The 18077-nt window shown below is 52.6% G+C and overlaps 1 protein-coding gene across 2 annotated transcripts in view; it reads left to right on the plus strand.

The window, feature by feature from the left end:
• The window catches only part of SLC24A4 (solute carrier family 24 member 4), a 165953-nt gene that overhangs the window by 112678 nt on the left and 35198 nt on the right, over nt 1-18077 (plus strand). The window contains exons 4-11 of one of the 2 annotated variants that reach the window (XM_059915819.1): nt 1392-1466; nt 2738-2822; nt 3360-3463; nt 4284-4358; nt 7135-7160; nt 8772-8825; nt 10723-10865; nt 15477-15646. In XM_059915819.1, coding sequence (XP_059771802.1) covers nt 1392-1466; nt 2738-2822; nt 3360-3463; nt 4284-4358; nt 7135-7160; nt 8772-8825; nt 10723-10865; nt 15477-15646 — 732 coding nt within the window. The remainder of the gene's footprint in view (nt 1-1391; nt 1467-2737; nt 2823-3359; nt 3464-4283; nt 4359-7134; nt 7161-8771; nt 8826-10722; nt 10866-15476; nt 15647-18077) is intronic. The other variant, XM_059915821.1, reaches the window with a different exon arrangement.

The raw sequence follows: 18077 nt of genomic DNA on the forward strand, positions 1-18077 counted from the left end.
GGGGAACTTCCGAGGGTGTGAATTCAAGTCGGTATCCTAAGCTTTGTAGCAGGGTCTCTCCCACCCTCTCTCTGTCCACTTTACCCACATCCCCAGTATTTGTTTCCTTTTTCCTTCCCCCCAAAAGATAATGTGTCAAATTCAGCGAAAGCCACACCTGGACTCCAGTAGACATCTGCCTCAGATGCTTTGGTCACAGTTGATAGATCTTCCACTTTAATCACAGTTAAATAATTGTAAAGTTGTCATAATATCACGCTGTTTTAGCTGAAGCAGCCCAGCCTTTCCCTCTCTTGCGAATAGGCCATTCATGTCACTTTTTCTTTGAAGAAAAAATGGCTTCCACCAGCGCCTAGAGTAAAATCCCATCTCCTTTCCACAGGTCCTGCTCCTTGCCTCTCCCTCCAGCGTCACATTCTTTATTTTCCACCTTATTCTCACTCTTTTCTACCTGCACCAGTGACCTTGCTGTTCCTCAAATGCATCAAACATGTTCCTGCCTCAGGACCTTTGCACTTGCTGTTTCCTGGCAGTTACAGATACTTCATTTGCGTATCTGCTCATCCCCCACAAAGAGGCAGAGGCTTTTCCTGGCATCCTCGCCACCTATCCCTAATGGCTAGAATAGTACCTGGCACATAAGATGAGCTCAGTAGAGCCGTGTTGGGTGGACAGGTCAGGGAAGAGTTCTGTAGATGAAACCATCTAAAAACTACCCATCTGTTCTTACTCTGTCATCAAACAGAAGAAACGGAGACCTAGAGATGTGACTTATCCAAAATCACAAGGCAAATAATTCCGAGGATTAGCACTGGAATTTGGACTCTGTTCCATGAGCCTCCCAGTGTAAATGGCTTGTGGATTTTAACCTGGACCGACATCAAGCAGCGTCCCAGGAAATGCTGGGTCTCACGTTGCCGTCTGTTTTGGCAGGAGGTGGGCAGTCAGTAACAAGGAAATGATGCCTTCTCTAAAACTAAAGAGGGGAAATCAGGATGATGATTATTTTAAACTCTTAAAGTGGCAATTTTGAATACTTTCCTCTTGGCCCTTAAGATTAGGATCTTGCCTTTTGAGGGCCTACCGTGGTGCTGAAGAGAGAGCTGCTTCTTTAAGAAGAGAGGAAGGGGCACAGGACCCTGTGGCATGAGTTCTGGTCCCCTCCGCTGCTCAGCAAGTGATTTCTCCTGTCTGGGCTTCAGTTTCCCCATCTGTCAGTGAGGGAATTGAGGAATCACATCTCTGTGGTGCTGGAATTTTCCTCTGTGCCTCCCTCTGGTCACCTGGCCTCTGCCCGAGCAGGCTGGTTTGGAGGGTGATGGACGCCTGGCCGTGCCCATCAGTGGCAGGAGTTCTGGCTGACACTCTCTGTCTCCCCATTTCCTTCACAGGCTCTGTACATGTTCTACGCCTTGGCCATAGTGTGCGATGACTTCTTCGTTCCGTCTCTAGAGAAGATCTGCGAGGTACGTGGGAAGGACTTAGGACCCTTTGGCAAAGCCTGGGTGCGGGGCTGGGGGTGATTGACACGTGGCATGTCAGTACCAGGCCAAGAAGGACCGGGGCGGGGAGCAGGCCCAGGCAGAGGCAGGGCGGGGCAGGACAGGATGTAGCATGGTTTGGATTCTGCTAAAAGCTATCACAGGTGCTTCAGTGGCTGAACCTCTGTGGCACCTCCTCTACATCAGGGCTAAGGTGGCCGGGCTTCTACCTGGGGTCAGTGATGGGCCCCCCACCCCGTTTTCCATCAAGCCCAGAGCTCCAGCCCTTCCGAGGACCCCTTCTGTAGCAAGCTCAGTGGGGAGGTTGTGCTGGCCCAGGGATTGGATTCTGCAGTGGCTTCAGAGCCCAGGCTGCCCAGGAGTGCTTTGGGAGGTGAGGGCAGGAGGAGGCCGAACCCTGCCCCGAGCCAGCCTGCCCAGGGGCCTTCTGAGAACCACAGGTGGGCACCTTCAAGTTGGCATTCAGGCGGACCCAGAATCTCCGTGGTTTTCCCGAGCACCCGAAGCCTCCAGCCCCACATTCCAGATCAGAGGATGGGCCTCTGTGGCCAGAACACAGTGTCGCCAAGCAGAGTGGGCCTTGACAGTTCCAGCCCTGTCCCTTGCTGGCTCAGCCCGGGGGACAGGATGCGAGGGTCTGTTTCAGTGAGCAGCCAGGTGTCGGGCCTGCCATTGAGAAGGCCTTCTGGGATGCAGGAACCAGGCTGTGCGTCCGAGGCCTCCACATCCCACAACTGGCATGTGGAGGTCCACTTGGTACCCAGGGTCTGTGTGAGCACCAGAGGAGATGGGCGCTAAACTGGTGGGCTCCCCGCTGAGCACCAGACCCTGTTCCAGGCATCCAAAGATGAGAAAGACCAGCCTTGTCCTCGTCATCCAGTGGGGAGGCAAGCGCATGGACCTCAGACCCTCACTGTGTGATTCGTGTTTCAGCTCCTCTGTCCCAGGGGAGTGGCTGCCTCGTGGTGGCCACTTACAAAGGCTTCATCAAGGAGACGTTATTTAAGGGCTCAGAGAGTGAACAGAGATGGACAGATGGGGGAAGGGGACAGGCGATTCTGGGTTGAGTGTCTGGCAGTGTGGACGAGGTGCAGGGAGGAGAGGCCGCCAGCCCAGGAGCTTGACTCTGGCTACGGTGCTGCTCCCCTGCGCTCTCCCGGGCTGCCAAGTGTCCAGTTCGCATGTTTACTGCCCCCACCTTACAGCCTGAGGGTCTGCGGTCGCTTCTGTTTCAGAAACTCCATCTGAGCGAAGATGTGGCTGGAGCCACCTTCATGGCTGCAGGAAGCTCGACGCCAGAGCTGTTTGCCTCTGTAATTGGTAAGAAGTCCCGTCGCCCCGAGATGCAGGATGCAAAGAGAGCCCAGGTTTGGTGCCCAGACTAGTGTGGGCATTTGTCAGCTCTGAGTCTCAGTTTTCTCATCCGTAAAATGGGAGAAGTAGAGAGCTAGAAAGTGAATTAGTGGTTCCCAGGGGTGTGAGGTGGAATGGGGTGCTAACAGGTATGGGGTTTCTTTTGGGGGCGAAGTGAACGTTCTAAAATTAGATTGTGGTGATGACTGTATAGTTCTGTGACTGGACCAGAAAACACTGAATTGACATTTTAAATGGATGAATTTTATGGTATGTGAGTTACCTCTCAATAAAGCTGTTCAGAAAGTGGGAGCATTAGAGTAGCCGGTCCCTGAGGGCACTTCCACCTCTGGTTTTGCTGTCCTCAACCGCGTCGCTGGTGTTCTCTGATAATAAGAACAGCTTCCCTCCGTTCGTGGGGTGGGGGACACAGAGCCAGCCCGGGTCTAAGGAAGGGGAAGGCCTGGGCTTTGCAGAGGAGTGTTTGTGCCTTTCTCTTTCCAGGTGTGTTCATCACCCACGGAGATGTCGGGGTTGGGACCATCGTGGGCTCTGCTGTGTTCAACATCCTGTGTATAATCGGAGTTTGTGGATTATCCGCAGGGCAGGTCAGTGGTCTCTCTCTCCGTACGAAATGACATAGGGACAGCGCGGGGAGACCCAAGGCCCAGCCCTGGCCGAGCCCGTTAAGTGCTGTGGCTGTCAGAAACGGTTTCCTCTCTGAGCCTGCTTCCTCATGTGTAGCAGGGCTGTCCTGCCTTCCTTCCACCGGTGGGTCTGGGAGCAGGAAGAGCGTCAGCTCCGCGGCTGGTCCAAGTGGGGAGCGTTCATTCAACAGCAGTAAATATTTAAGGGGCGTCTCCTGTAACTCTGACCCTGAGCTAGACTTTGCACATATTTGGGGCCTGCCTTCAGCCTCCCCACAGGACGCATGAAGCTGGCTTGTTGTTGAAACCCCATCGTGTCTTCCTGGTCTTCAGAGCCCCAGGGGGACATTAGACTCAATCTCAGAGAGTCAGGCTCAAGGGTAGGCTCCGCCCGGCCAAGGGAGGCAGAGGTAGGCAGCCGGTCACCCCTAGAAGGTTCGAACATCGGAGGGAAGAGTGAGTGCCTCCGGCCTCTCCCCCTGACACATGGCTTCTGCTGGGAAACATGCCATGTGGTCACCTTGGAGGAACAGGGGGCAGCTTTGCCATCACTTAAGAACATGGTGTGGTATCATTCCATCCCCAGATGTGACAAAGAGCGCAGGGTGGCCTTGAACAGCCAGACAAGATGTGGTTCTGGTGGCACAGTTAAGATGAGCTCCGTGGACATGTGTCTGCACCTGCAGGGGTCTGGGGGTGGTGGGAGCCCCACAGCAGTGTCCCCTGGCCCCCGTACCCCATCTCCCCAGCCAGTAACAGCTGATGGTCCTTTGCTCAGCAGGTGATCCGTCTGACGTGGTGGGCCGTGTGCCGAGACTCTGTGTACTACACCCTCTCTGTCATTGTGCTCATTGCCGTGAGTTACCTTCCCCCCCTCCCGCCCCCCGCCCCTGCGAAGGCACCGGGGCCCTGCCCACCTCTGTCCCTGGCACTAGAACCAGAGAACCCACGGCGCCCCTGCCCTGGGGTGTGCGGGCCACTCCTTGCAGTCATGTTGACCAATCTCCCACCACCGTGCCTCCCTGCCCCGAAAATCTCATACCTGATGCTTTGCTTATCCATCACATCCAGGTACCACCCTGAGGGCACAAAGGCCTTGAAAAAGCTAAAGAAGGCATCATATGGTCGATGCAGTTAAGCTCAAGCACGTGCTCATCAGAGGCCTTCAGATCCTCACTTAGAGCCCATTTACTAAAGAGCAGAGTTTCTGGTTTCCCACCTTACGGCGGAGCAGGGAAGAGAGGCCAGCTGGGAGCAATCAGGGTTGGCAGCTGGGAGCAAGGATATGGGCAGAAAAGGCAGAGGGGCTGAAACAGGGATCCCTGAGGGCTCGGGTACATCATGGCACATGACAGTGACACAGCACCGAAGCCCATGACACAGATTACTGCCAAGGAAGGACCATGTCATCCACAGGGGAGCAGCTTCCATCCAAAAGGAGCTTTAAAGTGGCGGCATGAGGGCAGGTCATTTTCAAGAGGGCAGATGCACATGGCATGCCCAGATTTCAGAGTATGGAGTGTACCCTAGAGTGACAGTTCTCAACCTAAGAACATCTAGAGCCAACTGGATTTGATAATCATGACCCTTGTATTAGTTATCTGTTGCTGTGTAACAAATTTCCCTTAACACTCAGCAGTTTAAAACAGCAAACGTTTCTTGCTCCCATTTTCTGTGCATCAAATCTGGGAGTGGCTTAGCCGAGCCCTCTGGCTCACGGGTGTCGGCCAGGGTATAGTTATGTCAAGGCTCCCGTGGGGGGCGACGATCTGCTTTCAGGATCACTCGCGAGGCTGCAGGCCGGCCTCAGGCTGTTCCACAGTGCAGCTCTCGGCATGGGGACTGGTTTCCCTCCCAGCAGGGGCGAGGAGGCACCAAGCTGGAAGCCACAGTCTGCTTGCAACCGAATCTCGGAAGTGACAGCCCATCACTTTTGCCGTATTCTGTTACAAGCAAATCCCTAAGTTCAGGCCACGCACACAGGCGAGCATGAAGATCAGGCAGTGGGATCATCGGGGCACCTGAGAGGCTGCCCACCACACCCCCCAAAAATGAAAGTTATAGATAAAACTATTTACCTATACACAATTTTACAATATCAATATAGTGCCCAAACTATACCATAAAGGACAAATAAAGGTAATTCATAATAAAAGAATACATCTTTCAGTGTGTAAATGTTTGGGCATGAAGGTGCTGGAATGCTGAATGCTGTGATCCGTTGCCCCCATATGGGAAATCTCCAGGCCCTACAGCTACCAGTGCAGACTGAGGCTGGTATGCTGGGCTGGCAACCCCATGAGTGGTGCCGACCTTGATGATGTGATTTTCCAAAATTATGAATGACTCCTGATAAAATCCTAAACAGAGCCAAGTACAATCATCCCTCCATTTGCATGACAGTTAACTCACTAGAAAATTAAGTATTTATTAAAACCATGTAAGAATACTTTGATTTGCAAAACGGAATTAAGGTTGAGGCTCAGGTCATTTTTTTTTTTTTCTGCTTGCCTAAATATCTAGCAGGACATTTAAGACGTGTGCCAAATACGGAAGAACTCCTCTGGTAGAACCATTTCACATGCTCTAGGCTGACTAGCACCCCGGGCCTTCACTGCCTCTAAATGCCAGTAGCCCTCCATTGGGTTATAAAAACTGAAACTATCCCCATAAATGTCCCCCAGGTTTCCCAGGTCATGGCACTGGGCTCCCCTCTGTTGAGTGCCTCTTCCTCAGAGGCTTGAGTTTGGGGAGCCTCATAGCAATGCCCAGCCAGGAGGACCCTCTCCGAAGTGACTTCCCAAAGCAGATTCTGTGTGTGCTGCCTGCCGTGACAGCCAGGAGAGGGGTACAATGGGCCCAAGTCCAGACAACATCCCCCTGGTCTCTCCTGGCATCCCGTGTCTCCAAGATCAGATTGGTGGGCACCGCCCCTCCACCTTCCTGTGCGCACTGGGCCTGGCTGGGGCGGTCACAGGACTCCTCCCCTGGACCACGGAAGCATCATTCATCCGTGTCCCACATAGGCAATGCTGGGTGGAATTGTTGGGCAATGTCAGCGCCCTCTTAGGAAGCCACGGCATCCCCACCATCACCCCTGGCCTCCCTTCAAATGGTACAAATGGGTCCTTTGCCCTCAGAGTTTCCAAAGGGGTTACTCTTTATTTTTAAAGAAATGACACCCCTTCCTCCCCACCCACACACACAGAGGTACCACAGATCAATCGATAGATAGATAGATAGGTAGGTAGGTAGATAGACAGACACAAACATACATACATACAGAGATGCTTTTTCAGTTTTTAAGATTCTTGATTTCAGCAACTCTGTTCCATTACTGAGGGCAGACCCCTGCCAGGTTGGCCCCAGTGGCTACTTGGACTGTTGGTAGCACAGGCCAGTTCTCTTTGGAGACCCACCCTAGACCTCATACTGCAGCATCTACTGACCAAGGTTTCCACTAAGGAAAGGTCACCTTCTATGTTTGAGAAACCCAGACATGGAGAGAAGAGCCAGCTTTCTGTGAAACACATAACTAGCCTATGTGTTGGCTCTGGGTGCTTAGAGGTCTGCGTTTATTCTTCTTTTGGAATAAATCTGTCGCCCCACCCTTTGTTTCTTTTGCCTTCCAGTTCATATATGATGAAGAAATTGTGTGGTAAGTTTTTAAGTTTGTTTCTCATTGTTCCTTTTTCGTTAGTATCCTTGCTTGTTGGATTCATTGAATCTTTTTTAAAATTATTTTTACAAACATAAGTTTATGAACTTGTGAAAGTAAAAAGGGTATCATTCTAAGCAGTCATGCCTTTATTTATCCTTTCAAAGTGACCAAGATTGTTTCCCTTAGTATTCGCACCCTGCCAGATATCAAGATATATTATAAAGCTAAAATAATGAAAACAGTATGGTGTTTTGCACAGGGATAAGCATAGGCCAATATGGAACTGAGAACCCAGTAATGGGCCCAGTTCTGGGCTGGGGGATACGACAGGCATCATGACAAGGTAGTGAGTTGCGGGGGGGGGGGTGGGGGGGCGCGGGAGAGGTCCTCATACTACAAAAACGAGGAATTCATATAGAATAAAATAATATCAGCTCCTTCCCTCACACCTTATACAAGAATAAATCCCAGGTGGATTAAAGATCTTGCTGTGAAAAGCAAAATTAAAACAATTTAGGGTAGAATATAGGGACTCATCTTTATGATATGGAGGTAGGAAGTGATTTCTTAATCAAGATACATAAAGCATAAACTTGTAAAGAGGTTGACATTGCCACTCTAATTTATAGGGCATGAATGCATCTTACATTCATAAACCATAAAAACGGTTCTCTTCATTGACAGTGATTCAGATCTGCATCCTGTAAGTGATTATTTGTTGGGCATAGATTCAGGAGAACTGATGCGAGCAGCTGCGTGCTTTGGGCCCAGAGCATCCTGGTTCTGGGTCCTAACCCACTGTGTGAGCCAAAAAGTGTCTCCCTTTCTGGGTCTCCTTTTCCTCATCTGCAGATGGAGTTTTGAGGGGGTGGTCGGGTCATCTACAGACCCCTTTGTGGCTCTGCTGGGCTGTGGGCTAGCAGAGGAAGAGCTCCCCAAAATGACTATAGCTCATGTCGGGCACATAGTAGGTCTTCAGGACACACTTGTCAGATGACCCAACAAATTAAGCTGTGTGACTCCTCAGAAGCTTGTGTTCTGAGCTACAAAAATCCCCACCATGTGTGGGGTTGAACGCTGGTTCTGCAGGACGGCAATAAGAGTGCTCCCCAGAAAGACCCCCACCCAGCCCAGCCCCCATGTTTGGCCCAAGAGGCTCCTGTGACTGGCCCATCTCTTCAGGCAGTTCTTAGGGCCCCTTCCCACCTGCACCCACAGCTTCTCCTGTCGCTGACCAGAATCTCAGGTGACCATAGGGCCTCTTAGCGTCATGACTCCAGGCCACTCCCCTCCCTGAGTCTGGGATGAGGTGGCCCTGGGCCCTCCTTTCTCTAGGTAGCTGGGGGGACTCCTCCTGAGCCCTGTAGATGAGACCCCCTGTAGTTGAGAAGGCCCCCCCCTCAGCCTTCTCTGTTACCAAGCGAGCTTCAGCTTGCAGGACGGCTGGGGGCTGGGTGGCTCGCCCACATGCCTGGGTCCTGGGCCGGGCGCTGGGTCAAGGAAGGTGACAGGACCACCCACTCTGCTGCACCCGCCGCTGTGCTGGTCACGCCCAGCCTTCAGCGCGCGGGCCTCCTGGCTCTAACCAGTCTCCTTTCTGTCTTTGAGGTGGGAAGGCCTGGTGCTCATCATCTTGTACGTGTTTTACATTCTGATCATGAAGTAAGTGCCCTTTCTCCTCTTCTGGGCTGTCTAACCCCTGGTTTCACGTCCTGCTTTAGCCTTTTGTCCGAGCAGGAAGAAAACCTCCTTCAGCCCTTGCGGTCACTTGTGGCCACCCCAGTTCTCTGGGGGACACCCTGCTGGGGCAGCCAGAGTGGGAGAGAGATAGACTCTGTGTTAGGGTGCTGTCCGCACTTGGGCCGGGGTGGGTGGCTGGCTGGCTGGTGGGGGGGAGGTTGAGGCCACTCCCAAAACAAATAGCAAGCAGGGACCTCTCTCCCAACCCACTCCACGCCCCTGGCCCGTGCCCCAGGGTGACCGCTCTTTTGTGCTGTCTCTATAAATTTAACGCCTGATAATTTAATGCCACTCTTTTGAAAGAGCCGGGCACCTCCATTTTGTCCAGACTTCATAAAATGCCACCTCTCGGGGCTGCCACCTTGCACAGCTGCACCGGGCACCACTTGTAGTTCTAAAGATGCAGACCTTGGCGCCAGGGTTGTGTACCCTGAGGCCCTCCGGAAGCTGCCCAGGTCAGAATCATCTCAGAACTACCCATGATGAATTAATATTCAGCCATTAAAAAGGAAGGAAATTCTGACTCATGCCACAAATGTGGATGAACCTTGAGAACATTATACTGGATGAAAGGGATCCAGTCACAAAAGAACAAAAACCGTGCGGTTCCACTTATGTGACGTACTGAGGAGACTCAAATCCCTAGAGGCAGGCAGCGAATTAGAGATTGATTACCAGGTGCTTGGGGGAGGGAGTAATTAATGACTCATCGGTGAATGGGAACAGAGTTCTGTTCGGGATACTAAAAATTTGGGAACTAGATAGTGGTGATGGTTGCACAACCTTACGGATGTAATTACTACCACTGAATTGTGCACTTAAAGATGGAAAATAGTTAAGATGGCAAATTTTATGTGGTATGTATTTTTCTACAATTAAAAGAAAAAAAAGGCTACCCATGAGCTAAGCCACGTTCAGGTTTGTAACTTTCTCCTCACACCTCCGCAGGTAATTAAAAAGGAAAACACCACTGAGGTTTACGAGGCTCTGAATCCCCCCATTGACCTAAAACGTTTATAATGTTTTACAAAGATGGACGATAAGCTGTCAGACTGCGAGAGAATGGTGCTTAAACCGTGTGCTCTCTTGAGCGCTTTCCAGTGGGGCCGTCAGCCTGGGGTCTGGGGTCGAGCCCGTTGTCGGTGTGGGCAACAGCGCTGGCTGGGATGGGACAGGCGTGGGCAACAGCGCTGGCTGGGATGGGACAGGCGTGGGCAACAGCGCTGGCTGGGATGGGACAGGCGTGGGCAACAGCGCTGGCTGGGATGGGACAGGCGTGGGCAACAGCGCTGGCTGGGATGGGACAGGCGTGGGCAACAGCGCTGGCTGGGATGGGACAGGCGTGGGCAACAGCGCTGGCTGGGATGGGACAGGCGTGGGCAACAGCGCTGGCTGGGATGGGACAGGTGTGGGCAACAGCGCTGGCTGGGATGGGACAGGCACGGGCCCCCAGGCAGCCCACGGGAGCCAGGCCAGGCCCGGGAACGCCTGCTTCAAGCCTGTTCTGAGGCTGGGCTGAACTTCTTTTGTCAGGACAGGTTTATGGCACGCATAGGCAGGCGTCAGTCATTTTCTTGGGCCGAAGGCCTCTCACGCCCCCAGGAAGCCCACTCAGGAGCAGCAGGCCCCCTGCGACGGCACATTATTCCAAGGTTCCTGTTAGGAGCCTCTGTCAGCTGGGTTGAAAAGCCTCAGCTCCCCCCACCCCACCAGCTCACCCAGGGCCGTGCTCGCCGCAGGTGCACAGGGGAAGGAGGTGGGGGAGGGCCCTGCCCAGTCGACCCCCCAGCTCTGACCTCCCGCCTTAACTGACTTGCAGGTACAATGTGAAGATGCAGGCCTTTTTCACAGTCAAGCAAAAGACCATTGCAAATGGCAACACGGTCAACAGTGAGCTGGAGGATGGTAATGATTACTGTGATAGTAGCTCTGATGACCCTTCCATGCCATTGCTGGGGCAAGGTAAGGCTGAGCAGACAGGAGCAGGCAAACCGTGTCATTGAAACCACTCTCCCCTTCCGTGCGCACACACACTCCCTCTGAATTGTCACTCTGCCCCTTGGCCACAGGACCCTCAATGAGGAGGGCGAGTCGTTTAGGAGGTGTGGCTCAGATGGGCGTTTACTTAGATGGGAGAAGGATGAATCAGGAGTCCACAGTCACGTCCTCGGGGATCGCCCCTGGCCGCCCAAGGAAGTCTCAAGCCCTGCTCGGCTTTCCTGAGATGCAGTGAATTACATCTCTGACCCATGTCAAAGGCCGGTGACAGGAAGCTGAGCACTTGGGAAGGCAGAGCAGGCTCGGTCTCCCTGTGGTTTCTCAAATGCCAGGCCCAGTTCTGGAAGCTCTGTTCTAGAGAGACCACTGGCTCCTTGCCCAGATGAACAGCAAGGCCGGGAAGGAGGCCCCGGAGCTTCGAGGACTTCCAGACCCACCCCTGAGAGCCCTGATGGGAGCCCCTTCCCCTGGGGACTGTGGTCCGGTCTCCTCAGCTTCTCTTTGGCCCCTTGTCCGGGGGTTCTGGGCCTCCTGAGCCAGCCCGTGTCTGTCAGGTTCCCCAGATGTCTGGGCCCGACCGGTTCCCGCCTTGGAAACCTTGTCCTCGATTCTTAATCCAGCCATTTACCAGGTGACTCCATCTGTGGGGACAGCTGCCAGGAAGCCGAGAGAGTTCACAGTCTTCCCCATCCAAGACCTGTGTTAAGGCCTGAATAGATTCTTGGAGTTAAGACCTGGAAAGAACAGCTTAAGCTGGCCTTGTTGAGTTCCACCCGCACTGTTGCTAGGGGCCTCCTTTAACCAGGGGCGAGCCCCTTGGACCAGCTACCCGAGGAGTATTTCTCCTTTATTCTTCATGGCCTTCGGCAAGTCACCCCCTGTTTCAGGTGACTTTAATTCCTTTGTGGTGTCACTGATGTCTCAGAGGGGACTGTTTGCCAGTTTCTGGGACACGTGGAGGCCGAAATCTATATTCCTAGGCTCCGTCCCCAGCCTCCACCCTGGGGTGGGTCAGGGTAGGAGCTCCCCCCATGTGCGCTCCGGGCAAGCGTGTTCTGTCCCGTCCCAGGTAACCCCCAGGAGGAAGGCACCTGTCGTGGGTGCTGAGTGAGGGGTGGATTTCTCCACGGGGAAGGAGGGAGGCCGGTGGGGAGAGGGTGTGAGTGCGGCCAAGGCCACAGCCTGGCTGCTGAGGCCCACCCGCGGGCGGGGTGAGAAAGGAGGCCTGCAGAGGGTGGGGCTGTGCCCTGTGTCCTGTTTCTTGGGCACGAGCAGGCTGCCCCGGGGCGGGGGGGGGGGGGGAGAGCCCGTTTCCAGGACAGTCTCCTCAGCTCCAAGGCGCGTCCCCACCCACAGTTTCTTAAGACAGAGGCTGCTCCTGGCCGCCCTCGTCCAGGAAGATCAGTGCTCCTGGGGTCCTCTGGAGCCCCGTGGCAAGAAGAGAGATTCCACATGTGGAGTCGTTCAGGCCAGTGGGAAATAGCCGCATCCTCAGGTGCCAGCCCCGGGAGCTACCTGCCGCCCCTGTGGCTGCGGGAAGAGGCCCGTCCCCAGTGCCACGGGGCAGGGACGTGAGCCACTTCCTCTTCCACGGAGATCCCGGCTGCCCCGAGGCCACAGCCCGTGCGGGGCATTTCCAGGCGCTCCCTGGTGGCCTGTCTGCCTCAACTTTTGTACCCATGACAGTAGGATTTCCCACAAGTTTATTGCTTTTCCCCAAATTTCGAAGCCCAGGGCAGTTTCTAAAAAATTGGAAGATTAGACACAGGATTGCCCCCAGGCACAGGGAAAGGTGCAAAGATAGGTCTCCCTCCAACTCTTATCAGGGTGAATGCGCTTAGATAAAGGCCAAGGAGGAAAAGATTTGGGGGGTTGGGGGTATGCAGGCCTGGAACTGGAGAGGTGGGAAACCCAGAGATACAGCCCCAGTTGGTGGATGCCCCTTCCCTCCAAAGGGCCGTGTGCAGGGGCAGGAAGAAGGAGCGCCTGTACCACCCCGGTTGTGGGGGGTGGGGGGTGCCGGGGGCGGGGCCTGAGGAGAACGGGGCTTCGGGACTTTGCCTTTTCTCACGGTGCTGCCACAGAATCTTTCCAACTCGGAGCTTCTCTCTCCTGGTCCTCAGCCTTCAGGCAGGTCATGTAAACTACCCCATCCAGGGTTGTCAAAGATTGCTGGCTACTAAATTATTTCAGGAAAACATGCACACTCACACACACCCCTGACTTTGCTGGTATCAGCTTTGGTATTTCCCCATATATGTAAAATCAAACATCTTTAACCCAACCTCTTGACAGGAGAGGACACACTGCCTCTTTAACCCCACTTCTATTAAAGACCTTTATGGACTTAAATGTTCTTAAAGTTCCTACAGTTCAGCTCACCAAGTCAGCTCGAGCCAGTTTTCTCTCTTGAGGGAAATAGCATCCTCCAACTTTGTTCTGCGTACAGTTGTTTGGGTTTTTTTTTCCCTAAAAGTTTTACACATTTTTTACATCACACTTCAATTCAGCTCAAGAAAGCGGAGCACAATACACCAAGAAAAGGTGACGAGGACAAAGGCAGGAAGACACGCCGTCGTTTCCTGTCACAGCTGGGGGTCTGGCCTCTCCTTGCTGGCTGTCAGGTGGCCTTGAACACGGCCTGACAACCAAGGCCATCTTGACCACTGGCTGGGCTCACTCTGGGACCTTTCCAAGCTGCCCTGGCCCTAGACACAACTTTGGCTTGGAGCAGGGAGAGAGGGAAGGATACCTGGCCTTAGGCTGAACTGCCGGAGAAACATGCTGTAATTGATTGGGTTACCTGCTGGGCAGGTGCCCTTGGCTTGGACATATCACCCTGTGCTGCTACTTGGTGGGTGGTGCCAGGACAAGGTGCCTGAGAAGTCAGGTATCATGGCTCCTCCCTCCTCCTGAGCCCAACTGTTCCCCCAGGTGGTGCCCATGATAGGGCTGGTTCTACCCACGGAGCCTGCGGCTGTTTTGCTGGTTTCCCCCTGCCTCTGAGGTGGAGGCTCCAGAGGAGGGAAGGATTCCAGCTGTCCTGCAGCAGGGTGGGGCCGTGGGCACGGGGGCTCCCGATCCTCAGAGTGGGACCGAACCAGGAGAGGGGCCATCCCGAAGGCCAGAGGCCCCGAGCATCGAAGCCCCTCTACTAACACCCTCCTTCACATAACCCCCTGGCATCTGGGCCACCATCAAGAATGCTGCCCCAGACTCCCGGCGTCCACGCACGCTAATCATCTCTGGCAATCTCTGTTGGCCTTTGTCTCCTTAACTCTTCTCCTCTTCTAAATTGTAAGTAATCTGCTTTCATCCAAGCGATAACACATGCATTTTAAAAAACAAAATCCGTGAGTCCAACGCACGCCTTGTTGGCGGTTAGTGTCTGTCTCCGAAAAATGCATGGTCCTCCTGGCTTTGGTTCTAACTACACGCCTCCTGTCTGCTGAGCCTTGCTGCCTCTTTGGTGAGGATGTGTGTGGCTGGTATGCATTTGTTCGTGTTTGTGCCATTAACTCTTGCTCAGGTTTGCTCTCGACTGCTCCTGGTTACCCTATTATCCAGGAAGGACACTCACCGGGAGCTGGCGACCAGTGGAGAGGGATGGGCATATCTGCCTTGATAGCCCCTTGGAGGGGAAAGCCCCCCTGCTTCTGTGTGCTGTGTTCAGGAGTGCTTCTGTTTCTGGACCCTCTGGGGCTCTGGAATTAAATGTCAAACCCCCCAGGACTCGAGCTTGGAGCATGTTTGGGAAGGTGGCAGGGCAGGTCTGGGCACTGGGGAGATTTGTTCTTCAGCCTCATGAGTCAAAGGGTCAGAGAGAGTGGCCTCCCTACTGGAGGGTGCTGGTTTTACTGGAGACACTGGGCTCGGCCAGCAGCTCTCCGTGCACCCTCCGCAAGCAGGCTTCTCCTGGGTCTCAGTTGCCTCGCCCAGGGCCTGTGAGCCAGATCTTTGACCTCACTGCCTACCTCATGGAGAACAAATTTGGAAGCATCCTTTTGTGCCAGGTGGAGATGGTTCCTCTAAGACAGAGCAGGTGGCCTCATGGGAAGTTTAGAGCCGGTGCTCTCTGGCGCCTCCCAGCATTTTCCATTCCAGGGGGCCCTTGTCAATTTGTAAAGTTTTGTCTGAGCCTCTGTAAACAGCGGGAAAGAAAGGTCCTCTCAGAGTCAGGGGTGAGAGGTGGCAGGGATCCTCAGGGTAGGTGGGCTGCCCTGTGAGGCTTAGATGAGGAACTGAAAGACCCTTGCAATTAGCCAAGACTGGGCCCTGGAAGAGAGCGGCATCGATTGGCGGAGGGGCATCGACTGGCGGGGGGGCTGGCAGTGGAGTTGGGGGAGTGGTCCTGTAACAGGGGGACTTGGGGGTTCTGTCCAGTGCTTGCAGGCGGTTCAGACCCAGTGGCCCACCTGACTAATGGGAGGAGCTGCAGCCAGGCTTCCAGGCGGCTACCAGCTGCCGAGACCACAGCCCAAGAAGTCTGCACCGAGAGGGGAAGTCAGTCGCCCCAGCCCTTGGGTTTTGCCCCAGGGGATCTCAGCACTAATCATGGCTTTGTGCTCAATATAGTGAAGGAGGAGCCGCAGTACAGCAGAAACCCAGTGGTGATGGTGGATGAGGTCATGAGCTCCAGCCCTCCCAAGTTCACCTTCCCGGAAGCAGGCTTACGCATAATGATCACCAATAAGTTTGGGCCCAGGACTCGTCTGCGGATGGCCAGCAGGATCATAATTAACGAGGTGAGTTTGCTTCAAGGACCATGAGACCATGAGAGCGAGTGGCCTTGGATGGGTTCTGGCACTGAGGAGGCCCTGGCTTGTCAGCACACTTTCTGGTGTTGGGCCTGGGGTGTCCTCTGCCAGGCTGGCATTTATCGCCGCACCTGTTGAAGGAAGGAAGCCCAAACCTCACCCACAGGCAGCAAATGGTCTTATCGGGAAGGATTTTAAGGCAGGTAGCAATCAAATACCATGCCTGCCATGTTCCACTAAGTATTTTGTCAAGTAGTAGAGTGAAACTAATTGGAGAAAGGCTAGTCTGAAGTACAGATTGTTTATTTTAACTGTTGCTCAGGGCAAAAAAAGAATGAATACACACCTGTTCTCTGTGGGTAGAGCAACTCTAGAAGGAAACTGAGAAACCTATAGAAACCTTCTGGTTTGTCTCTCTCAGCATGTGGATCCGTCACCTCCTTCGTGTTGTAACCTATGCCTCTTTCAATACAACCTCATAGCTGTAGATTTTTTTTTCAAGTATAATTCTCTATTGATTCCCATTAAGCTCGAGTCAGGACCCCCTCCCATTGTTAACCATTCATGTTCCTACTGAGTCACATCCCACCTCCTTACAATTCTGTCCTTGCACAGCTATTTGGGGGTTTTGTTTGTTTGTTTGTTTTTGTTTTGTTTTTAATAAGGATGACCTTTCATTTCACTCTTTCTGGGTAGCAAAATATTATGCCTCCATGTCTGGCCCTGAGTGTCAGATGTAGATCACTTTGCTCTTTTTGGTGGGCTAAATGTTGTGGACACACGTGTAGGAAAAAAAGTTTTAAATTTCCACTCAACCCTAGACTTCATGGTTTAGGAGTCCCTGCCTAAAACCAACATGAAGGCAGTTAATGATCAATTCCTCTTTCTTTTGGAAAAATAACATGCCTCCATTTTAAGTAATAATGACTTTTTTCCCCCTCTTTTTGCTTCCACTAACTACAAGGATAAGTGTTAGGCACACAGTTGTGGAGTATTGCCTTGGGGACATGTTTACTGACTCTTGGTCTCCTGCTGAAGTAACTGGGAAGGATATCTGTGCCCATGTGTGATGATCGTTACCCACAAGGCCTAAAGCTGACCCGTAAATATTTTTAATGGGAGCCCGACAAAGACGAGCTGCGCAAAGGCAAACAGATTCTTGGGAGCATGAAAACCTGTTGATTTCTTGAAATGTGGCCTCTACATTTCCCTGGTTTCGTAGAAACCCACAGACTTGGCGAGCAAAGTCAGCTTCTGCTTGGGTAGAAAGGAGGCAGACTTGGTCAGTAGCTACAAGGAGATGGGGGAGGGAAGGGAGCAGGTGGGCTCAGAGCACACCCATTTCACATGGCAACAGACTTGGACAGCAGAGGCCTTCCGAATGGCCACTAACCCAATCAGGATGCTCAACATCATTAGTTGTTAGGGAAATGCAGATTAAAACCACCATTAGATACCACCGCCCATCCACCAGAATGGCTAAAATGAAAAGGATTGACAGTATCAAACGTTGACCAGGATGGGAAGCAACTGAAATTGTAATCCGTTGCTGGTGTGAGTGTAAAATGGTTCAACTGGCACCTACCTTATGACCTAGCAATCCCACTCCTAGATAAATACCCAGGAGAAATGAGCGCATATGTTCACAGAAAGACATGTACACAAATGTTCATGGCATTCTTCATGATAACCAAAAAGGGGAAATAACCTAAATGCCCATAAACAAGCAAAGGATACGTTGTGTGTTATTCACAGGATGGACTACTATACAGCCCTGAAAAATATCAAATGACTGATGTGTGCAGCAACATGGACGAACCTCACAGATATTCAGCTGAGTGAGAGAAGCCAGACATAAAATAATATGTACTCTTTGAATCCATTTATAGGAAGCTCAAGTTCAGGAAAAACTAATTGATGTTTATAAAAGTCAGAATGGAGTTACCTTGGTTACCCCTGGAGAGAGGGGACCCTAAAGGAGTCTTTGGAGGGGCTGGAAATGTTCTATATCTTGATGTGAACCATCATTGGGCTGTTGGACACATAATATAAATGCACTTTTTGTGTAGAAAAAAAATTTTTTTAAACTATGCAAAGTCTGTCCTGTGTGACTGTCTTCAGGTGGTTTATGACCATCTTCTGGGGGATGCAGAATGATCGCTGTCATCCAGTGACATGAGATGGGTTGTCAGGTTGGCACTAAGAAGAGGAGGCCCAGGGCTCTGACTGATACCCTTGCTGGTATTGGTCCAAGTGGAAATGAGCAAAGTTAGCTGGATTCCAAGGTCCTTGGGCCATTTTTCAGGCAAACCCATCTCCAGAGGCGTCGTTCTCGAAACCTTTAAGGGCCGCCACATGGGAGGAACAAAGCTACAGGGCGACACTTTGTCACACGCCTGGGTGTCTGTCTTGCCTCCTG

Source organism: Balaenoptera ricei, chromosome 2 (assembly GCF_028023285.1).
Source record: "Balaenoptera ricei isolate mBalRic1 chromosome 2, mBalRic1.hap2, whole genome shotgun sequence".
In the NCBI taxonomy this organism is placed as follows: domain Eukaryota; kingdom Metazoa; phylum Chordata; class Mammalia; order Artiodactyla; family Balaenopteridae; genus Balaenoptera; species Balaenoptera ricei.